Source organism: Malania oleifera, chromosome 1, assembly GCF_029873635.1.
Source record: "Malania oleifera isolate guangnan ecotype guangnan chromosome 1, ASM2987363v1, whole genome shotgun sequence".
In the NCBI taxonomy this organism is placed as follows: Eukaryota; Viridiplantae; Streptophyta; class Magnoliopsida; order Santalales; family Ximeniaceae; genus Malania; species Malania oleifera.
The window spans coordinates 75094646-75114217 of NC_080417.1; the positions used below are offsets into that span (position 1 = coordinate 75094646).

At 36.6% G+C, this 19572-nt stretch overlaps 1 protein-coding gene across 2 annotated transcripts; it reads left to right on the forward strand.

Annotated features, from left to right (window-relative positions):
* The first annotated feature begins 1684 nt into the window (after nt 1-1684).
* Nucleotides 1685-9422, forward strand: LOC131144961 (uncharacterized). 2 transcript variants are annotated; one of them, XM_058093968.1, is made up of 4 exons: nt 1685-2085; nt 8345-8405; nt 8509-8683; nt 8965-9422. In XM_058093968.1, exons 1-4 carry the CDS (start codon nt 1981-1983, stop codon nt 9005-9007), a joined length of 384 nt encoding a protein of 127 aa, XP_057949951.1. In that variant the 5' UTR covers nt 1685-1980; the 3' UTR covers nt 9008-9422. The 2 variants fall into 2 exon arrangements, with proteins under 2 accessions (XP_057949951.1, XP_057949943.1); XM_058093960.1 differs by having other exon boundaries at nt 1706-2085; nt 8500-8683.
* Nucleotides 9423-19572: the final 10150 nt, after the last annotated feature.

A 19572-nucleotide genomic window follows, 5' to 3' on the forward strand; every position in this document is an offset into this window, starting at 1 on the left:
ACCACCAACTGGGAATCACTTGATACCTTGATCTATGCTACCCGTAGTGCTTAAGCCAAGCGTAGACCTACTAACAAAGCTTCATATTCAGCGTCGTTGTTTGTTGCTGAGAATTCCAACTTTAGTGCGTAAAGAGTTTCAATACCATCTTGGGCTGTGAGGATAAATCCTGCTCCTCCTCCGGCTGCGTTAGATGACTCGTTAATGTGTAGCGCCCATACGTCCAACTTTGCTGCTTATCCGGGGGATCTTTCGGTTGTGAAGTCGGCGAGCACCTGTGCCTTGACAGCGGGCCTCGGTAGGTACTGTATGCCGAACTCACTTAACTCAATGGATCACTTTGTCATCCTTCCCGAACTTTCTGGCCGCTGCTGAATTTGCTTCACTGGTAGATTGGTCAGCACAATTACCTTGTGGGCCTGAAAGTAGGGCCTTAATTTTCGTGCGACATAGACGAAGGAGAAGGCTGCCTTTTCTACTGTACAGTAATTCTTTTTGGCTCTACTCAGCACCTTGCTCGTGTAGTATATGGGTTGATGCCTCCTGTCTTCTTCCCTGACTAGAACTGAGCTGATCGCATTTTCTGTTGAAGCTACATATAAGTAGAGGTATTCTCATGTCTTCGCCTTTGTTAACAGAGGAGGGGGCCCGAGGTACCGCTTGAGTAGTTCGAAGGCTTTGCTCTGCTCCTCCCCCCATTCAAATCCTCCTTTCTTCCTTAACGCTTTGAAGAAGGGTAAGCCTTTGTCCCTTGAGCAAGAGACAAATCTGCTGAGGGAAGCTATCCTTCCTGTTAAGATTTGGATTTTTTTCTTCGTTCGCGGAGTCTCCATTTCTAGTAGCGCCCTTATTTTGTCCAGATTGGCTTCTATACCTCTGTGTGTCACCATAAAACTAAGAAACTTTTCTACTGAGACACCAAACACACATTTCGATGGGTTTAGTTTTATTTGGTACCTGCGCAAAAGCTCAAACGTCTCTCTTAGATCTCTACCGTGACTTATTGCTTTTAAGCTTTTTATCAGCATGTCGTCTACATAAGCTTCCATAGTCTTTCCGAACTAATCTTTAAATAACTTGTTCACCAATCTCTAATACGTGGCCCCTGCGTTTTTTAGTCCGAAGGGCATTACAAGGTAGCAATACAGCCCCCTCTCGGTGATAAAAGATGTTTTCTTTTCATCAGTTCGATGCATTGGGATCTGATTGTATCCCGAGTAAGCATCCATAAAGCTGAGGAGTTCGTGTCCGGAGGTTGAATCCACCAGCTGATCGATTGGGGGGAGAGGGAAGCTATCTTTCGGATATGCCTTACTTAGGTCTGTAAAGTCTATGCAGGTGCGCCATTTTTCGTTCGACTTCTTCACTAAAATCACGATGCTTAGCCATTCCGGGTAGTTCACCTCCCTGACGAAGTTGGCTTGCACCAGCTTCGTCGCCTCCTCATCAATTACCTTGATTCGCTCCATAGAGAAAGTCCTTTTCTTCTGTTTCACAAGTCAGTGATTGAGGTCAACCTGCAACCTGTGTTCTATGACGACAGGATCAATGCCCGACATGTCTTCGGCCGACTAGGCGAAAGACATCCACAAATTCGTTCAGCAATTCACTTAGCTCGACTCTCAAGGCATCAGGTAGGTGACTCCCCATTTGTACGCACTTCTCTTGGTGGCCATTTAGAGGTACGTGCGTGATGTCTTCATCTACTGTGCTGATATGGGGGGTATTCCTCCCTTACTTTTAGTTCTTCCACAGTTAAGATTTCTCTTGCCTTTATCTTTTCTTTGAGGGCTATTACGTAGTAGTTTCGAGCTATTGCTTGATCTCCCTTCACTACCCTATCTGGTGTGGAGTAGGGAATTTTATCTTGCCAACGGAAACCAAATGGGCGAAATAGATGGCACCACGACTGAACATGGGTGCTACAGTCCTGTGTGCGTGGGGTAGTACTGTTCTAGGGTTTCGTGGAGGGTCACAATAATGGAGGAAGACAAAAGGAGAGAAGCAGCGATAGCATCATCACCTTCTTTACAGCCCAATTTCAAGTCTGAAAGCGTTACCGAAGATCAGATTTCCAAATTCCAAGTACTGTTGTTGTTCCCTCTGACTTCCCTTTAGTTTTCTATAGTTTATTTCCCACTTCTATGCTCAAATTGAATATTCTCCTCTGAGGATACGGTTCGTGGATTGCGAGTTTCGTTTCATTGTACACTAACAATATTTTGGTTGTATAATTCTTCCGTGACTTGCAGGTCCTTATGACTCTCAGATTTTGATGGAATCTTTTGTACCAAAACGAATTGTTATATTGTAAACATTACCTTGAGAAATTCTTTTCAGAGGAAATATTTAGTGAAAATTAAGAAAAACTAGCATGGAAACACTCACCTTTTTCCCAATCTTTTACATTTGAATGATTAGTAGATTGATAGGGTGGCAGATCTATTAATTGGTTTGCAAGTATCTATTGACATTAAACATTAAGGTCCAGTTTGGAAGTTAGAAACGTTAGGGAAAGGGAAGGAAACTATGATGGGATCTACTTTTTCATGCTCGTTTATCAAAGAAAGTGGGAAAGAATATAAAATATATAGTAGCAGTGAACAAACATTTAATTTTACATGTCCTGGGCGTTTGATTTTTCTTAATTTTTAATCGAATTAGACCAAGGTTTCTTTTTTGATAGTCTTTGAAATAGAGATAAAATACAATGGAGAATGAATTTCATTTTTCTTTTTTATTATTATTTTCATTTTCTTTATCTCAAAAAAAATTCTTGATCCAAGTGGAGCCTTGAAAACAAAATGAACCCTTACAGCTTTTTACAATTAGGAGCATGCTACATCACTCTCAGTTTCAGCCATTTCTTCTAATGTCTTGATAGGCATCTGGACCAGGATGTCATATGGTTTTACACGTGACAGATTCTTCTTCCTTTATTTGTTATTTGTTTTATTTGTTTGTATTTTTTGATATTTTTTGCACTTGTTATGTTCATTTTTATATTGTATTTATAAATGCAAAACAAATAAATAAAAATAATAAATTTTTTCATGCAAAAAATTGCGTTGTAGCGGGTATAGTTTAGTGGTAAAAGCATGATTCATTCAATTAACCCCATAATAGTTAAGGGTCATTCGATTTGAGTTGGGCATATTTTGCTCAAAAACTTTATTTCTTAAAAGGATTACCCTGTCTTGCAGTTTTTTTTAACTATCTTGTTCCCTCAAACATTTTGCAACTTCATATCAACAAACTCTCCACTTATTTCTTCCCCCACAATCTACCTCCCATTGCAGGGAATGGTTGTGCATTGATTGCACGACCAGGACCACCACAATTCCACCCCTGGCCCCCCGAGTTAAGATAGGCTGGCCTCTGGTAACAACACAACAAGGCTGCTATTGCACCAAAAGGCCACAAAAGATCTTGTCTGTAATTCAACTGGATGTTCAACATATCTGTTGGTATCTAAAGGCAATCTTCCTTTTAGAGCTTGAGTGCTGAACATTGTTTGATGATTTTAGTCCTTTTGGTGTGTCTGGTTTATCAATTTTCCCTAAATGATATATTTTACCTGTAGAAGTTGGAGAAGCAAAAGAAAAATTGTGCAGATGAGGAAGCATTTGAATGAAAATAGGTGACTTTATCCTTCTTGGATTTGATACTCGAGGTTTGCTGATAGAGAACCAACAATATAGAACTGTAGATGTTTATAACGTAGTTAGGTTTTTTTTATATAGTTTGGGGAAAAAACTTTGTTTATTTTAGAAATTTAGTTAATTTAGGTCTATTTTGTTATTTTAAGTACTTTGGGGTTATTTTGTAATTGCATGCAGATCCCCACATGCTGACTTAGGCTTTTCCAATAGACCCCTTTATAAAATCCCACAATTCCTGAATTTTTCTAAACACACTGCTGCCATCACTAAAACCACCAGCCCTTGATCAACCACCAGCTGGAAATTTGTTGGCGGAGGAGCGTTGCTAGCAGCGCAAATGCCCCATGCACCAGCGAGTGATGTGCATGAGGAACTGACAGACACTTCTGCATTCCCCAGAGCTTTGAGATTTTGGATCCACCCGCAGTATTTTGGATTTTCTCCTGAGATTTTGAACCTGTTTGATTCAAAACCGATTGATTAAGTTTTTTCAAATTTCCAAGCATAAATTCAGGCTGATCTTGGACTGCCAATGCAAATTTGTGAGGCCTAGCTGCTGTATTTTGAGATTTACTGCGAAAAAATAGTTCTTGTTCGTGAGATTTTGATGTAGGTCTGAAGAAATCCAACTTTGATCGTTTGATACATATTTTTGGAAGGATAAATTCAGTGTTCTAACAGCACCATTTTTCAATTTTGAGCATCTATGAGCATGTAAGGAGCTTTGGTAAGGTTGCATAAGCTTCCACTGCTTGAACTCCACAGAAATTGATTTGATGTCACTTACCTGATTGGTACTTGTTTGAATTTGCATCAGTCCGTATTCTGCTCTTTGGTTCAAAGAAAGAAGATGAGTAGTTGATTCCACATATCTAGTTCCCACATAGTTGGCAATTCTCTACAATTAGTGGACCAAATGCATGGTCTTAGGCAACTTTCTTTTAGTGTCATCGATTATTACCTTAAATTTAGAGATTTCATTTATTGGTGTGCCCTCAGTGAGGAACCTAGAGTGGTGATTTTGTTCAAGAAAGGGTGTAGGGAAGAAATCAAGAAAGCATATGATTTGTAAATTCAAAACCACTACTTTATTTGAGCGCACCACTTGGCTTTGAAAGCTAAGAGATTTCTCCAACTACCTATCAAAATGCCACTTCCAATCTTAAAGAGTTCCATCAATCTAGATCAATTCCTCAATTGCCATGAGGTAGTCCTAGACCCTCCCAAGATGTTCAAGAGAAAACTCAAACTTTTGCGGTAAAGTGATAAACAATCAAATATCAAGGTGCCCATGCAAATTATTGCATAGTTGAGTGTCAAGACTACTTAAATGATTTGCATATTATTGGTGCACGATTTTTTTAATTCTTCTCTTGACATGAGTCATGAATCTTCTCAAAATAAGGACTTATTGTTGTCTTTAGTGAGCCTAAACACTGTTGGAGCCTATAGGCTAGAGATAGAGCTTGACTTGTCACCAAACTTGGTTGTTGAGGCTTGCAATGAACTTCAAGATGGGTTGCCAACTACTTGGAGACATATGTTTATAAATGACCTTACTCATTTTCCATTTCTAACCCAAAGAGTGAGGAACAATAGATTGCTTTAGAGCTTGTTGAAAATTTTTTAATCATGGATCATATTGTTGAGAATCCCCTTGAGATTATTTCTCCTCCATTCATTAAATTTGTGGTTCCATCCGTTGCATCTTCTTCCTCCACGTCTTCTTTCACCAAATCTAGTGAAACATTGTTCATCATTGGAGAATATAGACTGAACGAATATTTGCTTGAGCAGCCAATAGATTCGGATATTAAATGGATTTCATGTTTGGAGGACTTGTTATTTTATCAATGAACATTGCAGCCTTCTATGCTACTTGTAGTTGGAATATCTTTTGGCTGCTCTCCAACGGTGATTGATAACGGAATGCAGTTCACCCCACCTTGTGATTTGTTCTACATTTTTGACTATGTTCCCACTCGTGGAGTTAAAGCTACCGCAACATTTCAGAATTCAAGGTCAATTTTTTTCTAACAAGGGGGGGGGGGGGGGGGTTGCTGGAGAACTACCAGTGGAGAGCTTTAGATATTTGTAATGTGGCTAGCATAGTTTTCAAATCGAGATTCGAATCATGAATCAAAATTCCAATTTTGGGAATCAAGAATCGAGATTTGAGAATTGAATCAAATCAAATCAAATCGTAAGATTCCTTCCAAAATCAATTCTAAATGACATGCATATATTGATATACAAACAAGAAGCAAAATGTAAAGTACATTTAAATTTTGAAAATAAAAAAACCATATTTAATGTGCATGTTTTCCCTAAGAAAATGAAAACCAAGAGAAAGAAAATGAAATATTGATAAAAAAAATGAACTTTATGTTGTTGGAGGGAAGGAATCAAGAAAAAATAATAAAAAATTGAACTTTTGCTGTTTATCAACAATTAAAAAAAAGTAATATTTCATGTTTATTACTTCGCACACTAAATAGAAAAAAATGATTATACGTGAACAAACTACCACAAAAATCAACTCTTGAATCTTAACAACACAATGAAACATGAGTACCACCTCAGCCAGTGATTGTTCTTTCCCTTCTTCCTAAATAGCAAAGTAGTATACTTCTAAAGTGAAGAATGGTTTTGTGAAGGAAACATAAGACGTGTAAAACAAAAGCAAGAAAAAAGAAAGAAATTTTGTTTTGGAGTTTTAAACTAGTTGGGTTTGTCAGGATATGGTAGGTCTAGAATCGTGTGAATCAATAGATTTGGATTAATTTGTTAGATTCACAAAGTGAATTGATAGATTAAACAACAATTCAGTAGTTTTTTATTTGCTAGCTTGATTCGAATCAATTTGATGTGGACATGATATGAATCATATGAATCGAATTAAGAATCATAAGTTTCTAATAACTATTGTAGCTAGGTATTTTTTTTTTTTTAATTTTAGTTTGGGGAAAAAAATCTAGTTATTTTAGAAGTTTAGTTAATTTAGGTATATTATGTAATATAAGTACTTTGGGTTTTTTTTTTTTCTGTAATTACATGTTTTAGTTGAGGTTATTTGTATTATTTGTGTTTGAATTTATTTTGTAATGTATTAGAGATCAGTTATCAATTTGAATCCAGATGCCCCTAACTGATTCCCTGTCTTTTGTGCAGTCCTTTGCCTGTTCTCTTCCCCGTCTTTCTCCTTACTTCGTCTTTCTTTCTCCTCCCCCCTTCTTTTTTCTATCTTTAAGTCTCTCTGTCTCTCTGTGTTCTTCACCCTCTTTCTGTTCTTTGTTCTGTCCTTGCTTTCTGCTTACAGCACCTTCTTTCCCTATCTTTTCTCTCCTTTCTTATTTCTTCTTCTCCCCTCTCTCTGTTTCTCTCCCATAATTCTCTCAATTCTCTCTCTATTCTGAATTTCTGTTGCTGTCTTACATCACTTAACATGGTTTTAATCACAGCTGGTGGGTAGCATAGTGTAGCTGTAATGGCTGTAGCAGGAAGTGAGAGTAGTGGATGTTATATAGCAATAAGTGGGTGCAACGGAATTTTTCTCAAGCATGCACAGCCTTATGTATATTAGTATGTTTGCATGTTTAAAGCTCTTAACCCTCTTAGAGTTTTAGTGTATTTTGGATCCTTTAGTTCAACTAAGTTGTTTGGTAAGGGCAACAAATTTAAATTTATTTTAGACCACCATTGACAGAAAAATATATATGTGCATGTATGTGTATTTTTACTTTTTTGTTATTCTTATGAGTAATAGATTAATTTATAAAACAAAATACATTACACACTCTATTAATATAATATACATAGGGATAATACAATTATATAATATATTAAACAAGTTCTGTTATTTTATTTGTTAAATTAATAAAAATTGAATAAATTTAGCCTAACAAGTTATATTGTATGGACTATATCCTAAGCTTTCAAATTATAATATATAATCATAAAATTTATCATTAAATAAATAATGTAACAACTTGGGCACGATAAAAACAAGAAAAGAAAGAAGGCTGAACTTGAAAAATATAGAATAGAAATATCAAATTACTAATATTGTCAAAATAAAATATTTTCTTAACAAGTTAAGTGTTATCAAATTGTTAATTAATGCATCTCTGGTGAGTATTTAAGCAAAACAGTGAACTTTGTATCATTATAATCCTCATTATAATTTTATTCCTCCTCTATTCACATAGTATATTGAGGATGATTTATGAAAGGGGGAAAAAGTAGAGTGAGAAGAAAAAATAATATATATATATACATATATATATATATATATATATATATATTGTTTTAACAATCTTGTAGTGGTTATGTAACTGCCATAGCGCCCTTTAAGTAATGGTTGCAATCCATAAATGGCCGCTACGATAGTGATTTTTCTTCCCAATGATTTTGTGGTGTGTAACAGCAGCATTATGTTATGGTTGTGACCACTATTTAAAACCATGGCACTTAACCAGTGTGTATTGATAGGAAAAACCATGGCACTTAACCAGTATGGTCTCTGAAAAAAGAGGTGTCGGTTGGTGGACATTTTTTTTGAGAAGAATTGTAATTCTTTTCTTTATCTGAAATTTTGCTAGCCAATTCTGATATGATTTTGTTTCCTCGCTTTTTCAGGCCCAGAGATTACTTCTGAATATTTGATTTTTTTTGCATGATAGGAATTGCACCGGAGGCGTTTACAAATAAAATCAAGATCAAAGGGTCAGAAGAAATCAAAAGGTTCCTTTGTACCATTCTGATTTTATTTAATTTTGGCTTATTCTGTGGGAATTTTTTATAAACGTTTTTTATAGCCCATTGAAAATCTTTATAGGGACTACAGATGGGATTGGCAAATCTGATACAAAGGGCCTCAGAGATGGAAATTCAAGTATACCAAGCAATGATTCTAGTATTTCGATCTCTAAAAGCAACATTGTCAGCGATAATTCCGTCTTGCAGCAAGATAATTTAGCCATAGACCTTGTATCAAAGAAGCGGCAGAAGTTACATTGGGGGTATACCTGACCTCTAGATGCATGATAATTTCAGATATGAATATAACCACATGTTTTGCTTATAGTATGCATGTGTGCATGCATGAACATAAAGAAATGCATTGGATATATCATATGCGTGAAGTTAAAGATGTTGGATATTCATGGGATTGTTCAGCAGATATTTGAGCATTACTTGCATGCATGGTGCAATTCAAAAATTGATGTTATTTCTGATGCACACCCTTTTACATATGTTGCTTTTGAACTTACCTTTTGTCTCCTGGGTTTTCTGCTGGTAGGCTTGACACAAAGGAAAGGTGGGAAAGGAAAGCCAATATGTAGTTGTCACAAAGTGAATTAAAATGCTGCTGAATGCTCTGAAGTTGGTCTGGTGGGGTTTGAAGGACATAGGGGAAGGGGAACATTTGCATGCTGAGCGAGAAGCCATCTCCATCAAATGCTCCATGGAAGTGCTTTGGTACCCTTTTCGACTTACTGAAGCGGAGAAAATTTTATGCAACTCGGAGTGTGCAATTTGTTCAGTTCCTATGACTCTGTCCCTCTCATTTGTGGACCAAATGTACCTTTGTCATGTCCCTTTTCCCATGCATGCATAACTGCATGCTATGTATAAGATGACCATAATTACTTTTAGATGCTTGTGTGTGATTCCCATTAAGATTGCATTAGGTTATGGTTCAAAATGGCCGTTTGGTTATGACATTTTTTAGAAGATCTATTATTGATTCAAACTCAAGTAGGTTGCATTTGTGGGCGTTCATAATTTTTGTGTTCACCAGCTTTAACCCTAATGAGGGCTTTTTGGAAAATCAGCAATAATTAAACGTCATTTGATTCTTTGCTCTTGTATATGGTTGTGTTTGAATTTCGACATATGTGGAGCAGAACTCGACCATCAGGGGGAAATAGGTAACCATGCGTAATGCCATCCCTGCTCATCTTAAAAATATAAAGGAATTTTCTTTTCTTGTTTGGTTATTTAGGAAATAAGGAAGAAATAAAAAAATGTATTAAATTAATCAATAAAAATATGACTTTACTTATCATTCACATTTGATTTTTTAACTTTTAATCATTTTAAAATAAAATTTTATTTTTAATAATATTTAGTATTGGGAAAAAATTGAGTAAAAAATAAATTTCTTTCTTATTTTTTCTTCATTTTTTTTTTCTCAAGTAAAATTCTTAATCTAAATAAATCGAAACGTTAGAAGATTTAAGGATATACATAGAGGTAAAATAAAGTAACATTAGAAGATTTAAGGATATACATAGAGGTAAAATAAAGTCTGCGAGTATGTCTCAAAAGTTCATACGCTTAACGGCTCTTGGATTAGTAGAGCAGTGAGAAAAATGCCCAAAAAATATTGTTGTGTATAGTAGTGGCCAGGTACTAAAGATACTAATAAGGATAGCAGTGCCTAGGTACTAGAGATACTAATTAGGGTTAGGGAATGGAAAGTGGTGGCTTGGGAAAAATCAAACATGGGGAGAAAATTAGGAGAATAATGTCTAGTTTGAGAAGATATGAGGGAAGACTATGATCTAAACCTAAAATTGGCAAATGAGAAGTTTAAAATTTTGAGATATACATGCAAAATTAGAGTTTATAAAAATACTTAGAAGATAATGGAGTACTATGGTTAATTAGTTTATGGGTTAGCATCATGAAACCAATAATTGTTTCCCTCTTACAATTCAACTCATTAGAAACTCATCAAGTATTGAGTCACTTTTATTTCCTAGTTAATTATTAATATTTAACTTTTACAATGTCATTTTTTGGATAATAACTATTTTATGGCCTTGCCCATTTCTCCAATTAAACTATTATTTTTTTTTTCGCAACATGTGTTAAATGAATTTTCATAGTATTATGCTTTGTAAATTTATTAGCTAAAAATTCATAAGATATTTCTTTTCTTTTTGTGTAATAAAATTGTCGGCCCGGGTGTGCACCTAGAGTGGGGGGGGGGGGGGAGTGCGGATAATATCACAATATATTTGAAAGCAAATAAACACAAGCAAGTAAAGTAAGAAAGACAAGGGAAAGAGAAGCCTAACACGACGATGTTAACATGGTTCGGCACCAAGCCTACGTCCATGCCTTAAGTCCAACTTAGGGATTCCCAAATCCACTAGGCAATCCCCTTCAAGGCAGAGAAGCCTTTACAACATGGGTTCAAAACCTAGCTACTCACCAAGAGCTTCAACCCTAGGTGTTCACGAAGAACTACCTCAACGAAAGCTCACCAAAAGCCTTCAAGATTTACAAACAACAATTAAATGGAAAGATTGCAATATGCTGCTCCTTTTTGAGTTGATGATACAATATAAACCTCACACTATTCTTTGTTGCAACTGATTTGTAACTAAGAACAAGTAGCAAGAGAGCCTTGAACAAGTGAATGAACAAATATGAATGCTTCAACTAACTTCACAAACAATCAATGCTCAAAAATTAATTTCTTAATGAATGGTAAAGGAGTATATTTATGGCCAAAGAGACGAAATAGCCATTGGCTAGCCATTAGGCATTTAATGAAGCAAGACAAATAAAAAACTAGTTGTTTTAGAGCATTAATTACGATCTACCTCCGTACAAAACAGTCGACGATTTTCTGGGCTTTTCCCAAATCGCCGAGCTCACCAAGAGCTTCAACCCTAGCTGTTCACCAAGAACTACCTAAACGAAAGCTCACCAAAAGCCTTCAAGATTCACAAACAACAATAAATGGAAAGATTACAATATGTTGTTCCTTTTTGAGTTGATGATACAATATAAACCTCACACTATTCTTTGTTGTAACTAATGTGTAACTAAGAACAAGTAGCAAGAGAGCCTTGAGCAAGTGAATGAACAAATATGAATGCTTCAACTAACTTCACAACAATCAATGCTCAAAAATTAATTTCTTAATGAATGCTAAAGGAGTATATTTATGGCCAAGGAGACGAAATACCGCTGGCTAGCTGTTGGGCATTTAATGAGGCAAGACAAATAAAAAACTAGCCATTTTAGCGCATTAATTACAGTCTGTATCCGTACAAAAACATTGACAGTTTTTTGAGTTTTTCCCAAACCGTTGATGGTTTTCTCTAGGACGGCCATATTTTGACCCAAATCGTCGACGATTTTTCTGGACTCTTCCTAAACTGTCGATGGTTTTTCTCTAGGCCAAGCCCTTTTCAGAAAACCATCTAAGCACTTGATTTGATTCATTTCTTTTGGGTGTTTAACCATTGTTTAAATAAAATAGGGACCAAGTTTGTAAGTTATTAACATACTAATCTTGTTTAAAACTTGTCCTTATAAAAGTTTATTTAGGTATAGGATATCGTGTAAAAGCATATTTGAAAACTTATTGAGTTTGTTAATGATATCCTAAAACTATCATGCAGATGCAATTGCTTAACTCTTGCTAAGTATTCTTACCAACATCATGCCACAAGAGTCACATGAATATCTTACCTCACATACAGCCCACTATACATATAAAACATCATATGGTCTTCTGTTGGTTGTGCTTTGAATATTCCTATACGCTTTTGCCATTACTTCATCAAGGTTCATCTTGATCCTTATGCTTGCTTTAGTCTCCACCTGTTTATGTGAATTGAACTTGAGGAAAAATATTAGCTAACCTAAGAACGACTAATGGGTTGTTATCATCAAAACAAGTTGGAATGAAGAATCTTAGCCATTAGGGCTAACATTCTCCCCCTTTTTAATGATGGAAAACCATTGGTATTCTTTTGAAATATTTTTCTTAAAAAAATTGTAACAACCTGGAAAATTTTGAATTATTTGAAATAATAGGGAAGATAAAAGGGAAGGAGGAATAAGTTGGAAAAGGGGGGGGGGGTAGCAAGCGTTCTTTGAAGAACAAATTGGTCTCGTTGACGAGTGTTCTGTTTTAGCTCGTCGACAAGGGTACATGTCTCGTCGACAAGGAATTATCGAGAAGGAGGGGGGGGGGGGGTTTCACGACTGAAATTCGTCGACGAGGTTTACTGTTTCGTCGCTGAACTGTATACTAGGACTCATCGACGAATCCCTGTGTATAAATAGAAAGTTCTTTCATTTCAAGCGCGAATTTTTTGCATGTTCTCTCTCTCACTAGAAATTCAGCCCTACTACCTTCTCTCTTCGATTCTGGGCCGGATTTAGCTTGGTTCGACGATCGGAAGTTACCACGAGACTCCTGGGAAGATTTTTTACAATATAGGTGGAGTGGATCTTTGATTTGAGAAGTTTGGGGAATAGCCCAAAACCAGTGTAAGTAAAATAATTTAAGGTATTAACATTATTTTGAAGTATTTGGAGCCTAGGAAGTATTATAAGGGTATTTTATTAAGATTGTGGAATTTGAAATTTCTGGATTACAGGGTCTCGTTTTGCTGATTTTGGGTCGAATTTCGAGGAGCAGGTAAGGGGAAATATTTTATAATAATTTTTAATAATTTTAAATGACTAGTTTGAGTATGAGTTTCAGTATATGTATAGGTATATTTTTCTAAACCTTACTGGTATTGAAAATGTTGTTTTTAGATAAATAAATTATATTGGGAAAAATTGTGTGGTTGAAACCATTTTGATAATTAAATGTTTGTGAGTAATGTGGAATGAAGAATTATTGAGGGTGTGAATACCAAAGATTGTGAATTCTGGTTGATTGAAAATACTAATGTTGAGTATATTGTGGTAGAATTATGAATATTTTGAAGGATTGATTACTGTAGATTTGGGTTGTGGTTCACGTAAATTACGATATAGCATTGGCAGTGGTATGAGGAGGTCGTTATATCATACTTGGTGTAACCATCATATAACGTTGGTAGTGGTATGAGGAGGTCATTATATGGATGTTTATATTGGGAGGTAAATATTGGTAGTGGTATGAGGAGGTTGTTTACTTATTTACTATGAACGAAGTGTTGTTTGGTATCCTGTGTGGTTTGATTAGTCTTGTGTGGACCAGTCCTGTGTGGACATTTATGGTGTGGTTTGATTTTGTGTGGACGATTACATGATATGTGAATGTGGACCCTATGTGGGTGAAATTGGAAATTGTATGAATATCCTATGTGGATTGATTGTGATATGGGTGTATGTGTGACTTTAATTAATTAAGTATTTATGGTAAAGTAGATTACTCCACCTAAGGGCTTGCTGAGAAAGGCGAGTACTCTGGTAATTAATTGTGGGTACCAAAGTAGAGGGAAACCACTTGTATGAGCAGGTGATCTTCCCTCTTCTCGGTGACTTTACCTGGATTCATAACCCGAGGGCTTATTGAGAAAGTTGAGTACCATGGTGTTACCACTAGAGTAGAGGGAAACTACTTGTATGAGCGGGTAGATTTCTCTATTCTTGAGAATTACCACTAACTATTGATGGTTATGGGTATTTGATTGTATGATAAAGACATTGACCTTGTGTGATTATGGGCACGATGTTTGGGCTACTTGTGGACTGTGGGTACATTTTGGATGGATATTATAATTGTATATTAAACACTTCAGCCACACATTATTATAAACTATTTCTTCCTTACTGAGAGGTGTCTCACCCTATCATATGTTAAATCTTTTTAGGTTATCTAGGTGATCGAGCTTAGATAGCTCTAGGGCGGGGTAGTTTTGTGAGTGATATTTGACCGGTTATGTTTTAGTTTATATATTTTATTATATTTCATCCAAGTTTGTAATATGGAGAACATGGCTATATGATGTGAGTTTGTTGATGTACAAATATAGAACTTTGGTATATTATGTTTGAGGTTATTTTATTATTTTCCACTGCGTGAATGGTATTAGAGACGCATGTCGGTCTCATAACACTACGGGCCCCGCATGGCGGGTCCGGGGCGTTACAGTTGGTATCAGAGCATAACGGTCTTGCGAGCTTTAAGAGGATTAATACCAGAGTATGTGTTTGAATTGAATGACGGTAGGAATGGGTAGATTAGGGTATTGACAGAAGTTTGAGGTTGTTTTGTAATTTGGAGGTAGAAATCCCTTAACGGACTTCTGTGATTTTTTGAATCAGTCGACGATTTCTAGAAAACCACGGTAAATCCATCGACGGTGATGTTTTCGAGTTGTGAAACTGAGATTTGGAATTTAAATTTGAAAGTTTAGATGATTGTGGACAAATGGATTTTGGATGTTTAATTGAGGATATAAATATTAATTTGGTTTTATGTTATGGTGTTTATGTCAAATATACAAAGATGTGGAGATTCTAAATTGCCTTTGTTGCACATTTATATTCAGGAATGGATCCTAAAGGTAAGGGTGTCGATGAAGGAGGAGGAAGCGAGATGGGAGCTTCCAGCAGGGACAAGATTGATACCTCTCGGCTGTTACGGGGAATAGCTCGTTAGGTTAGGGAATAAATAAGACGGGATTTTGGGGGAACAAGCTATCCACCAGTGCACTAGGGTTGCACTATTGATTAGTTTACTCGTCTGAAACCCTCGTCTTTTGAGGGTGGCACTGATCCGATTAAGGCTGAGATGTGGATGCAAGAAATGGAGAAAATACTAGTTGTGCTAAATTGTATAGAGGAGCAGAAGGTCCTCTTTGCCACTTTCAAACTAGTTGAAGAAGCTGAACGATGGTGGCATACGATGAAACTATTAGAGGAATAGCGAGCGGTACCTATAGAAATGACCTGGGGTCTCTTCAAGCAGGTCTTCTACGATCGATATTTTCCCGCCACCACCAGAAATGCAAAGGCTGAAGAATTTTTCAGCTTGACTCAGGGGCGCGCTGCTAAATTTCTAGAGTTATCCCGTTTTGCACCTTCTGTGGTTCCAAATGAATATCAGAAGGCGAGGCAATTTGAGAGGGGCCTGGATTAGAGGATCCATGAGCATATGTCATGTTTGCAGATTCAGGATTTCATGAAGTTAGTGGAGAAAGCTACAGTGGCTGATTCGAGTCTGTAGAGGGGTACGGAGGCATCAAAATGAAGGAAGAGGCATGTGTCTCCATGATCCAAAAAAATTTCCAAAAAAGGGTCGTGGAGGGGAGATAGAGATGCAGCAGGCTAGGGGTTGGAAAGGGGTGATCGGGGATGACAGGGTGATTTGTCACACCCCCCTTTGCCCTAGATGTAATCAGCGGCATTGGGGAGAATGTCGGGGTAGGAGTGTTATATGCTACAGGTGCGGAAAATAGGGTCACATAGGTTGGGAATGTCGAGAACCGCCAAATAATGCACCAGCTCCGAACCAAAATTAGAACAAAAGGAATAATCCAGTGCCTTGCGGCGGCGAAGGCTTGATGCACGTCTATATGTTGGGTACGCCTGAAGAGAGCAACACTAAAGGCCCAGGTAATATGTTTATGTGTAATATGTTTATGTTAGTATGTATGTTAATGTTGTTTGACTTTGCATGATTTGATGTTGCATATGTTAGAGTTGTTTGGAATTTGTGAATATGGTTAGTTAGTTTAATAGTGTGTAAATGGGTGACTAACGAATTTTGAGGACAAAATTCTTTTAAGGGAGGGGGGGGGGGGAATGTAATAATCCGGGAAATTTTGAACTATTTGTAATAATAAGGAAGATAGTAGGGAAGGAGGAATAAGTTGGAAAAGGGGGCTAGCAAGCGTTCTTCGGTGAACAAATTGGTCACGTCAACGAGTGTTTTGTCTTGGCTCGCTGACGAGGGTACGTGTCCCGTCGATGAGAAATTACCGAGAAGGGGGGGTTTCATGACTGAAATTCGTCAACAAGGTTTATTGTTTTGTCGCCGAACTGTGTACTAGGACTCATCGATGAGTCCACGTGTCTCTTTGGCGAATCCCTGTGTATAAATAGCAAGTTCTTTCATTTCAAGCATGAATTTTCTGCATGTTCTCTCTCTCTCTCACTAGAAATTTAGCCCTACTACCTTCTCTCTTCGATTTCGGGCTGGATTTAACTTGGTTCGACGATCAAAAGTTACCACGAGACTCCTGGGAAGATTCTTTGCAATAAAGGCAGAGTGGATCTTTGATTTGAGAAGTTTGGGAAATAGCCCAAAACCAGTGTAAGTAAAATAATTTAAGGTATTAACATTAGTTTGAGGTATTTGGAGCCTAGGAAGTATTATAAGAGTGTTTTATTAAGATTGTGGAATTTGGAATTTCTGGATTACAGGGTTTTGTTTTGTTGATTTTGGGTTGAATTTTGAGGAGCAGGCAAGGGGAAATATTTTATAATGGTTTTTAATAATTTTAAATAACAAGTTTGAGTATGAACTTCTGTATATGTATAGGTATAATTTTCTAAACCTTACTGGTATTGAAAATGTTGTTTTTAGATAAATAAATTATATTGGGAAAAATTGTGTGGTTGAAACCATTATGATAATTAAATGGTTGTGAGTAATGTGGAATGAAGAATTATTGAGGGTGTGAATACCGTTTGATTGTGAATTCTGGCTGATTGAAAATACTGATATTGAGTATATTGTGGTAGAATTATGAATATGTTGAAGGATTGATTACTGTAGATTTGGGTTGTGGTTCATGTAAATTACGATATAGCGTTGGCAGTGGTATGAGGAGGTCGTTATATCGTACCTGGTATAACCGTCATATAACGTTGGTAGTGGTATGAGGAGGTTGTTATATGGACGTTTATATTGGAAGGTAAACATTGGTACTAGTATGAGGAGGTTGTTTACCTATTTACTATGAACGGAGTGTTGTTTGGTATCCTATGTGGTTTGATTAGTCCTATGTGGACCAATCCTGTAATGACTCAAAGAATAATGGTATTTAAATAATAAGAGAAAAGGAAATGGGAAACAGAAACATAAGAAGGCAGCAGGCTTCGTCGACGACGTGGCACTATGAGCTCGTGGACGAGGGTGCATTTTGTTGACGAGAAGATACCGAGAGGATATTTTGGGCTACTCCGAATTTCGTCGACGAAGGAGAGAGTTCGTCGACGAATTTCCTTTTGACCTCGTCGACGAGGTGACGTGGATTGTTGACAAAGCCCATAGTATAAATAGTGCAAGACTCGATTTTTTTACTCAGAAAAATCAGAAAATTTCTTACTCTCTCTCCTCCCTACGGTTTCTCTCTCCTCTTTCTTTGATTTTGGCTCCGCTATTCGCTAGATTGACGATCTAAGGCCACCACGACGCTTTTGGGGAAGTTCTCTTCAAGTCTGCTGGAACGGATCATTGGTGGGGCAGAGTTGAAATTCATCTCTGGTTTGAGGTAAAACTTTTTATGTAAAATTTGGTCCTCCCATAGTTATAGGAAATGATATTCACAGAAAAATATTGAAGTTTAGTTCTAGAAGTTGTCGTTTTCAGGGTGTTGAACGGGGAACCCTGCGGGTGTAGGGCGAGTGTACTTTAGGGGGATTTTCTTCTCAGAAGTCAAGTAAGGGAATAAACTAAAGCAGTTATCTTCCATGCAAATTATTATTAATTACCAGCAGATTAATTTTTAGGAAAACATGTATTATATTTGAATATTACTAAGAAAATGCATATTTGGGAAAATACAGCTCTTATACAGGAAATATGATTTTAAAATGAAATGTATGATTTTACTCAACATTGTATGGCGTGGATATTATTTTACATAATAAGTATTATGTTATAGCAATTTTATGAATGAAGTATGATTTTTAGAAGTTATGAAATATTGCAGTGCATTATAGTTTTAAAATACATGATAAATGAATTATTTCTTTAGAATGATATGTATGAAATATTCGGCGCGAGACCGTGATTGATAGTCGGTGCAAGGCCGTGTATGATGTATGATTTCGTTGCAAGGTCGTATGTATATGTATGATTTTGGTGCAAGGCCATAGATGTGAAAGTAATCGGCGTAAGGCCATATGTATTTTGTTATCACAGAAAATGCTATCAATCTATTTACGCTAAACTGTATATTATCGTGTATTATATATTATCAGAATCCGGATGTTAGTTTAGTTCAGTTATAGGAGCATGGTATCGTTGCTATACAAATCAGATATCTATGTTCATACTTGTGCTAACCACCCCACAAGGGGGTGGGAGATGGATAGTCGATGTGGTTTTCAATGTAGAGTTGTAGACGTCTACCTAGCAGTCCGGACCATGGTGTGGTGGGCCCATCGTACTTATAGACATTTTTGACTCGGTAGTGGTCGGCTAGCCATTGTCGAGTCCTGCCTTCGGGCTGCACAACCCGTCATAGGGGGGTAATACATGACATTAGCTAGCTATACATTCTGGGTAAATTTTCAGTATTATCAAATATTTTAGATATTTCATGATGAGTATGAATTATTAGAAATTATGAAAGTATATGATTATTCAGTATGTTATGATGAATATGAAATGTACTGTATATGTATGATAGCACCAAATATTCATGTTGCCACACAGTTGTATTTAATTTATTTTCTCTTACTGTGAGGTGTCTCACCCCCAACATTAAATAATTTTCAGGAAACCCAGAAAGACCGGTAGATCGAGGCTGCCGTTGAGATAGTACATTATTACCCCGCTAGGAGGGTAAGTTTTGATCTAGGAACAAGAGATTTGCGTTATGGGTTCTTAGATATGTATATATGTATTTTGTATTTTTGGGGATTGTATATGAACATAGATATTTGGGAATGTAGTTGACTCTGGTATTTGTATTTTATGGTTGTATGAATGTTGATTTATATTTACTGCTGCTTAGGTTTTGGCTGTGAATGTCAGATGTGTCCCCGTTACCCACGGGTTTGGGTTGACTTTATTTTTAAATATGTTTTATTATATGATAAGATAAGCAGGTCGTTACAGTTTGGTATCAAAGCCTAGGATGCTAGGTTATGTTGACTCTAGAATGCAACAGTAATAATACCAGAGTATAGGATAAGGGAATTT